The sequence below is a fragment of the Taeniopygia guttata genome, chromosome 3 (assembly GCF_048771995.1).
Source record: "Taeniopygia guttata chromosome 3, bTaeGut7.mat, whole genome shotgun sequence".
Lineage (NCBI taxonomy): Eukaryota > Metazoa > Chordata > Aves > Passeriformes > Estrildidae > Taeniopygia > Taeniopygia guttata.
This window is the reverse complement of record NC_133027.1, coordinates 68,603,445-68,613,011: the sequence shown is the minus strand read 5'-3', so window position 1 is coordinate 68,613,011 and position 9,567 is coordinate 68,603,445. Positions and strand designations below refer to the sequence as shown.

The 9,567-nt window shown below is 40.3% G+C and overlaps 1 protein-coding gene across 2 annotated transcripts in view; it reads right to left on the bottom strand.

The window, feature by feature from the left end:
• Positions 1 to 6,640: 6,640 nt before the first annotated feature.
• Positions 6,641 to 9,567, bottom strand: part of RGS7 (regulator of G protein signaling 7) — a 255,301-nt gene continuing 252,374 nt past the window's right edge. For both annotated transcript variants that reach the window (XM_072927072.1, XM_002196167.7), the window contains exon 17: positions 6,641 to 7,941. In XM_072927072.1, the coding sequence (XP_072783173.1) occupies positions 7,780 to 7,941 (162 nt within the window). In that variant the 3' untranslated portion in view covers positions 6,641 to 7,779. The remainder of the gene's footprint in view (positions 7,942 to 9,567) is intronic.

The following is a 9,567-nucleotide window of genomic DNA, read 5'->3' as shown; positions in this document are numbered from 1 at the left end:
ATGGAAATCAACGTGTCATCAGTCCTTTGAGTGAACACAAGTTACAAATCAGAGAAGTGCACTAACATTTACAGGGCTCTCTCACACCAGAACGAGACAGGCTTCGTTCTCAACTTAATAGACTTATTTCAGAAAAAAAAAAACACAAACAGCAAAAAAACCAAACCTATATAGGGAAAGGATGTGTTTCCATCACAAGACTAATAAAATCTACAGTTTTGGCTTCACTCCATCTAGTGGCAACCAGGCAGAAATCCTCCCTCCTCCTTCCTCAAAGTAGCAGTGTGAGCTATGGCTAAAAGTTAGTTTTGAATGTGTGTGGCAGGATTTGGGCTAGTTTATAGTCACTGAAGTTCAGGAGTCATCAATTCATGAGTTTTGATGTGCTCGCCACTGATAGAACATGGTTGCCATTGCACAAAGCCCCTCTTGGTGCAGGAGCCTGAAATGAGAACTGCTCAAGAGGAGGCAGGAGGAGAAATTTCCCAATGTAGATGAAAGCAAAGATCTGCTGAATGCCGGTAAATGAGTGGTGCTGTAGAAAGGTCTGAGGAAATGCATTTGTAACTTCTGATAAAGGTTTCTTAAGTAATGCAAAGGTAACAGAGAAGGGGCAGTTTCATTCATCATCAAATGTGTCCTAGAGTCCTCAGTAAAAATTCTGGGCTTGAGCCTTCTTTTTCTGGTGTGCTGGAAACAGACTAGTTCTTAAGAGGTCTTCTAGCTATTCACATGTCAGTCCTTGCTTGAAATTGTTTTTCTCTGATGTTTTATCTGAGCTTGCAACACTTGAGATTCCATGTGAGTTTCTAAACAGGACAAAAGTCACAAGAAGGTAAGGATGTCTGTCTCTGGGTCCATGGTTATAAGCAAAGGATTCTCTCTGAGCATACCAGTTCTGACATGCACTTGTCCTAGTGCTAGGCTGGATTTTATATTGGATTTAGATACATTGAATGGTCTGAGCAAAATGTATCCAAATCCAACACCTGAATTTTAGGAATGTTGAAATACCATTGAGATCCATAAGCTTTAACTGAAGTATAAAAATTAATTATATATATATGTGGGCACACACACACAGAGTACATATTTTGCTACCTGTATACATACACTTACTTACACATAATGCTTCTGATATAACTTAACAAAGGATCTGGGTCTCATTCTCCTGTATTTTATATAAATGGACAGTTTAAAAGCAATCTTTCTAAGGTTCTGTGTGAAGGCAGATATAGAAAGTAATTTTACATGGCCGCTCTATCAATCAGGGTAAGAAAAGAAACAAATATAGTGAGATAATTTTTATGAAGCATAACTGAATCATGCCTCTGTTTTCATTAAAATCATATAGCAATTAGTAAGTGATGATCTGGTTTAGAAGAAGGAACATACTGTTTTTGTACACTGTGTTTTGTGTACTGCTTGGGATAAATTAAGACAAATAACCAAGACAATATTTTTCTTTGATATCAGTAAATATTGGCATTAAGAAACCATTGCCCCATTATTTTTAATAGGAAGAATTCAGTCTGAACCTTTTTTTCATCAAGTTGAGGAGGTGATGTCATATGGTAAAGGCTGGATATTCCAAATAAATCACTAACAAGTAATTTTGGCTGAGCAGTATGTGTATCAGATATGCAACTGAACATGTCTGGAAGAAAATGCATTATTGTCATAAGACTTAGGAGTCAGAGCCTGATGAGTTTGTATATCTTGCAAACAGTTACACAAGTAACCAGACATTTCCTGCACAACTCAACATTTTTAAGGGAATGTCCTAGACTTCATAGCAAATAACCTTGGATTACACACTCAGACCCTGATTCAGCACCCACTGCTGAGTGTTTCACTCTCTTCCCACAGGCCCTCGCACGACATGCTTGTCAAATGTGCGTTGTAAAATCCACTGCAATAGCCAAAGGGCACCAGTGACTGAGCCTTGCATTAGTGTGTGTCAGACCTGCACTCCCCAGGATGTGGCAGCAGCTAACAACTACAGGCCATCTTCTCTACCTTTTTTAGTCTCTGATCCTGAGGATCCCAAATGATTTCAAGTCCAGGGAACTGGACCCACCCCCTCAGCACCCAGAAGCTGCTCTTGTGCCCTCTGCCTGTTCGGCTCATTGCAGATGCCTGCCCCATGTGGGGATTGCTCCAGCTCCACACCCATGGCCTCCAGCAGTGCTAGGCAGGTACTGTTTTGTCCACTGCTGTGCTCCAGTCTCCATATGGGAGGCCATGGATGTGTAGGTGTCTGGCTGTGGGTGTCTGGCTCCAAGGCAGATCTCCTGGAGAATGAATTAAGCTCCCCATGGGGAGTGTGCAGTACATTTAACTGCCTCATAGGCAGTGTGTGCTATCCAAAGGTTATGAGGGTATCTACTAAAGCTCCTGCTAATTTGATCTGCAATAAATCCTTAAAGGTTTTATCAGCAGGAGGAACCAAAAAAATAAGCTCATTACTCTTTCTCACCAATAGACTGTGATATTTTTCCCTAATTTCACTACCTAATGTTATGAATTTATAGAGAACAGTATCAGTGGACAAATTAGACCTCTTCTTGATGACAATGTAGCAGAAGAGGAACTATGCCTGTATAAGCTTGGTTTATGTAAGACTCAATTTTTGCAGCAGGGTTGCTGAGGATCCACCCTGCAGAAAATCAGAGCAGATGTGTAAAGTCTTTGTGGAAATAGGAGCCTTCCTTTCTGATCGATCTGCAGTGATACCATAGGCATGGATTAGACCCCAGGAAGGGCATTTCTCATGCTATAAAGTCTGGAGGTGGGTGAATATTTTTACAATCAAAGGAAGGTTGGGGCAAAAAAAAAAAATAAAAAGAAAAAGCTGGCATGTCTCCAGGAAGCTCTGTTTTTCATTTCACCTGAGCTGTTTAGAATTTTTACAACTGAAAATTACTTCTTTCCATCTGTGAAGCATTTGCTTCTTGGAAAAGATGCACAAAGCTGAGACATGAAAGGCATTTGAAATAAATAAATAAACTAATGCATTCTTTGGAGAATCCATGCTGTTTCCCTACTGCTCCCCATTTTCTTATGAAGACCTCTCCACAGATGGAGGGCAGCCGTGGTGTCCTCAGCAGTAATGAGTGAGGGAAAATAATTTCAGTAAGTAAATGACAGTAGTTAATCTGCCTACACGCTTAATAAATTCTGTTTCTAAAGCATAGGCCACAAACTAATTTAGTGAGAGGAGGGCATCTTTCATCTATGTGCATTAAAAAATGTTACAATTTCCAAAGAAAAATTACCTAATAGAATCGTCTGTGGGTAGTACTGCCTGATATAAATACTTTGTGCAGGAATGGCATGGAGGATGTCAAGTGAGGCTAAAGCACACACTTCAGAGAAAATTCAAGGCTGTGCCTCTGTTGACATGGTAGCTGAAGATTGTTTTGTATAGCTCAGTAGAGAAAGAGATAAACAAGCCATTTCTCTGGTCTTTCCCTAACATCCCAAAGTTTATAAGTACCCAATAACAAAAATAAAGCGGCAGTGGTAGCTATTGCAAGGTTCATAAGTCCTCCTGCTCCTCTATGACTACATACCTCTTTAAAAGGCATCACAAAGAAAATTACCCAGAATGTCTCAACCAAAACTATGGCAGGTAACTGAGGAATTTTCCTCTGCCCTTTAATCTGAAATTATTACAGTATAGCAGAGAGAAGGATGCCCAAGTAAGGACAACACCAAGGGCAGATACTCCCTCGGAAAGAACTTAAGACTTTCCATTGATTTCGGCCAAAGGATGCTGGCTCATGCTGGCTGCAAGTTTTACCCTATGCTTTTCTCCCTGGAAAGGAGTTACCAAGTGTCCTTCTGTATGCTCCTGGTAGTGACAAAGTTCAATCAGTGACAGCTATCAAATTCTGCCTGCTCAGGAGCAGGGATCTGTGTTTGCTAAGGGTTTCCCTGGATTCAGAATCAGAAAGCAAATGTAAATCTATTCTTAAATCTTTTCTTTAGTTTACAGTAATTTTGAGTATACCAAATATCAAGCTTTGAGGAAGAAAAAAAAAAAAGAAGAGAAAACCCTCAAAGGCCATGTGTTTGATCCCAGGCTCAGCAAGGCATTGTTCCGTGGATGAATTTGCAAACCTCGGTTCTATCACTCTGCTAAAGAGAGAGCTATCAGGGTCTCCTTAATGTGTTACACAAAAGGGCTGCAGCGCACAAAGCCTGGAACACATCAGTGTACAGATCCCAAGAGGGTCCTGTGGAGTCTATTACTTTGATGAAGTGGTATTTAAAATTGCATTACCCAGCAGCTGTTTAACCCTCCAGATGTTGCCCCTGTGGGGTGTTTAATAGGACGTGAAGTGCTGGTAGGCTAGGCCATAACCTCATGTCATCTATTCAGCAGGTCACATCAGGTCTTACCATCTTCTACTAAATCAATACAGGATGACCTGGCATAGCAACTTTCTTCATCTGCTGTCCTTTTTCTGTTTATTTTTCCAAAAGTGAGTAGAAAAATCGGAAGAAAACAAAATAAATACAAAGGAACGAGAGAAAAGAAGAAGATCTGAAAGCCATCACTCTCAGAAACTTTTGTTCATCTCAGTTCGTGCTTTCCCCTTGTCTGCGCTGACAGCGCCGATCCAGCAGCTTGGTGCTGCCATCTGCTGATGCTCCTGCTGCTCACGCTGCCCACGTTTTTGAACAAATCACCGATGGGCAACTAAAATAAATCCGCATCATGAATAAATAAAAGATAATTCTAAAGGGAAATAGGTAAAGAGCCTAGAATGGAAAACCTTAACCTTTAATTTTTGGCAGCATTTTTGAATCCTTGTGTAACATGCTAATAGTAATTCCTAAGGCCATCAAAAAGATGAGGCATGATCAACTTAACTTTTGGAAACATTTAGTCTGGAATTTCCTGTGGCTATTAGGTCGAGTACCTGATGCTTCACAGTGTTTTTCATGGTTTAGATATTTTGTGATACAGGTATTTGTTTTACAGAGCTGGCTTCCAAAATCAATTAAAACCAAGGAACAAACTTGTTTTGATTAGCACAGGGCACTTGTTAGATCACATTTGCAAAGATGAAACTTTCTGTCCAAAGGCTGGATACCCTCTGGGGCATCATCAGCTTCTAAGAACATAAACAAAATCCCTTCATTCACCAGAAGGAATTCAGCTGGCATATAACTTGCCCCATCACCCATCATTGGGCTGTCCGGTATCTAGCTGGGCTGTAGTTCTGCACTTAAAACACAGTCTTGACAGGAATTTTGTTTTGGAGGTAGATATGAAAATGAGGAATGAACTTTCATTGGGGGGGGGGGGGGGGTTCCTTTTCCTTAAAGCAGAAACAAATTTGAACTTTTTATAGAGTAAGAACATTGATATCCAGGATGTTGAAAATCAAAAGCATTTTGCTTTTATTATACAGACCTCTATTTTTTTCCTTCCATACTAATTTTTCTTTTTTTTGTGTGGAAACCTATTTACACTTCTCAGCCAAATCTTTACCAAAGATTTCAACAGGGCCAAGATTTCAATCCTTGCTGGCCAGTGTTAGCACAAATGTGATGGTTGTTACTATGATTATATCCACAGAGAACTGGTACTTAGAGGAAATAACAGTTTACTGGCATCTCTTCTAGTGAAGTTTTTGAGATTCAAGTATCAAGAATGTAGACATGTACTGAACACACTGTGCCAGCACAAATAATCTCTTGACACATGACTGCGGCCACAGAAATCTGTGCCAGCACGGCTCTCTCAAATCTGAAAGGATTGACCACTTCCTCTCACTGTTACAAAACCCTGTGTAGGAATGTAACACAGCTACTACAGCACATGACAGCTCAGGAATGGATGTCTGTCACACCAAACTCTTGACAAATATGTTTTTCATCACCTGGCTTCACCTTCTGTTATTCTTCTAGGATGCTATGGAGTGGTATCCTATGGAGTGGTATCTTTGGAAAGTTGTATCTTGGGAGTACTGTAGAATCTCCTTGCCTGATAAAGATAGCAGCAGTAAAGCAGCATTTAGTGGGGCAGAGGTTCTCTAGTGTAATCCATAAAGTTGGAGCTTGGGAACTTAACAAGAGTTGTGCTGTAATTTCTAGCTCTGAGGAATGGTCTTCCTTACCTTTGCAGATCCATCTCCTCCATCACTTACCTCTTCCAAAATTGCAAGGCTTTGAGAGTCCTTTGGCTGCAAGAAGAATGGGTATCTTTGAATCCTCTCAGGATGAAGTTGATAGACTCAAAAGAAGCATTTTCTCTGTGTGTGTTTTAGTGAAAAGATGCAAACAAGATGAGAGAGCAGACTTGTGCTTACAGAACAGCCGACTTCATGCTCCAGGTGTGGTTAGTGCCAGTGGGAGCTCAACCTGGGAGCTGCCCAATCTTGATAGGCACCCACCACTCCAGTTCTGAGATGGAAATTGTGCTGCCAGTCACAGTCAGTAGACATAAACTCAAGTTTAGAAATCCTACTAATACACCCACGAGTCATTTTAATCTCTTCCCTCTCCTTACTTCCCTCCTGTTCTTGTCGAGCCCAAATATCCACATTTAAAGTAGCATTTGGTACTATGCAAAATGTAAAGTGAATTGGCAACAGCATAAATCTGAAACACAGATATGTGAAGATACATTTAGAGAGAGAAAACTGCTTTAATATATTTGAGTTGAAACTGGAACATGAGTGTATGTGGAAGAAACAGTACTTTCAACTCTCTTAGCAGATGTCCAGACCTGGAGGTGGCTGTGCTGGCAACAGGGCAATAAGTGTCTGCCTGGGGCTGGAGCTTGTGTTCATGCCTCTGGGAGCAATGGGGAAATGAAAATCACCATTACTGTGCTGGTGTAGATGTAACTCATGTGCACTTGATCGATGCTTCGCAGGGGAGCCAGAGACAGCACGCATGGGGAGCAGGCAGCTGTAAGCGTGCATGGCAAGTGTGGCCAAACAGTGCTCTCCCTTCCAGGCCAAACACACTCCATTAGCCAAAGTAACCAGAAACAGGTGATCTGGCCTTTGAAAATCAATAGTATCACCATCCCCATGTCTTCCAGGGTACAAAGAGCACTTATAAAAACAGGTTTTACTGGATCATATTGTACAGTTCAGTTTACTTTTCAGTATCAAGGTTTTGTTTAAATGATGCGTATATATCAATAACAGTTAAAGAGAATTCAGACATTACCAAATTTTAGTCTCATCTGGCCTGAAAATTCCAATTCTAATACCTGTATTTTGGGTATAATTGTTGTCAAAATATCATCTTCTGAACATAGAAGCTTCAAAAGATTTAAACTGCTATTGTTACTGTTCTGTATACAATAGAAAAAATATATTGTTACTGCAGAGGAAAATGACTTGTTACATGCTTCTCACATAGTATCTTTATTAAACATTTGGACAGATATGCATCCATTTATTATATAAGTAATCTATGGGTTCTTAGTTTGCAAATGCTGGTTGAGAGTTCACAAGAGCAGGCTTTTCTGTGAACTTTCTGTATTTGTAAGTTCAGCCACTGCAATAAATCCTGAGCCTATTACCTGCTTAGCAGCACTTTGCACTGTACCCCAGTGGCTAAAGCTTGGAGCTCTGCATCTGAATATTTCAAAACCTCAGACTATCTTGCTTGGAGCTTGTTTTTCTTCTTAAATAATGCAAGTTGTTCTGGAAAGAACATATAATTGCAATTATCTGATAGTCAAATCCTTGGTCACTAACATACCAAGCTCCACTACCACTAATAGAGGTTTCATTGGAGCAAAGCTTATTGCAGCATTTTGTAGTTGTTAGAAAAAAAGTGTTCTTTGTGCGTGCTGTAGTTCAGAGCTGTAAGGTCTTTGTGAATGGTTACTCTCAAAGCACTACAGAAGTTCCCCGGTTCAAGGTGGCTCCTGGCTCCTCGGAAAAAGGAATGTGGGCTTCCAGCCTGGGAGGAGAGAAATAAGTGAAAAAGGAGCATCCCTGGGCTAGGCAGGACAGGTCTGCTTAGTGCAGTTCTGCAGCTTGGACAGTCAGTGCTGAGCTGATTCAGAAGGAAGAAAGGTGGGTGCTAACCCCAGTAAACACAGTGCACATCCATGAATCCAAGTCATCAATTACAGTGAAATCTCCTCCAGCCCTATTTGTCAGGGCAACAGGATTTTCAGCTTATAAAACCAGGAGTCACTCTGTGGTCACCTAACCACATAATTTAGGACACAGAACATCCTTGAATTTGATCCAGTTCAAACTTGAGTAGGTCTTTTAGATTAAAAAAAACCCAGCAACATCTATTCTCGATTTAAAAATTGCTAACGGTAGAAAAGCCACAATAACCTCTTGCAATCCACACCAGTAGCTAAGTATTTCCCTGGTGAAATGCTTTTCATCCTGTGCATTTGTCCAGCTCCAGCCACCAGATCTTTTTATATCTTTTCTTGCTAAATTGGAAGAGCAGTAGTCTTGAAGTAAATACTTACCATCTACAACCAAAATCCTTAAACTTTTTGTTGGCATGCTTAAATGAAGGGAACGCTGTACTTCAGAGCTCAACACACGTACAGAGGAATACAGGACTTCATGCCAAAAATGCGTATTCCCAGGAGTTACATTAGTTCCCAACCAGTTTTGTGCCTGGAGTTGACACCCAGCAAATCCAGTTTAAGCCCATTGACCCCTGGTGAGGTGTTCTCCCCATAGCTCATACAGCCCCTACAACTTGTTTCTCTGCACCTGACTTCACTTTTGTCTCCCAGATAAATGACAATTGCTCAGTCATATAACTTCAAATGACCAAACACTTCAAATTTTTGCTTCTAAAGTTCCTTCAGTCCTCATTTTAGATGGAGGAATCTGATAATCTTTGTAATCATTGTAATGTTTTCAGTGGTGATTTTATGCTTCTATTACTAATAGTAAAATTTGTACCATATTTTCCAGGACACTGTCAGAAGCAAGGCTGCTCACTGCTGAACTGTTCAACTGAAGAAATATTAGCCAGTGTCATTGGTACTCTGCATACCTTCATTTCCCTGAAGTCACACATTATTATTCACTTTATGTCTAAGATATTATATAAAGTTACTGTGCTGCATTTTCAGCTCAGAGAGGCCTCTCTCAAACAATGTAAGGCAGGGTAGCAAGTGCAAGTAATTTCCTGTGTTCCCATCTTGCTTTTCAGGTAAGAGTAGCAAGTTATTAATTAATCAGCTCCATGAACTAATTAAAAATATATTCTGCATATAGCAATTCATATAACATATGTACATGAAATGAAAGCCACACAAAAAATAAATAAAAGTTTCACAAGAATTTTGTGACAGGCCATGAAAAGGACCCTGGAGAAAAAGGGAAACAACTCTCTTGTGTCTTGCTTTATTCATGAAGCCAAATTCACTTTCTTTCTGAAAAACCTTGGCTCTGCATGTCAACTCCACTTCTTTTTCCTCTTTGAAGTGCTGAGCATCTTTTGATATTTTTGGTAAGTCTCTATTAATCCATTCCCATCAGAGTGCTAAAAAGACACATATCATGGAGGAAAAAAATTGCATAGTTCTCCTTCCACATGGTCCTC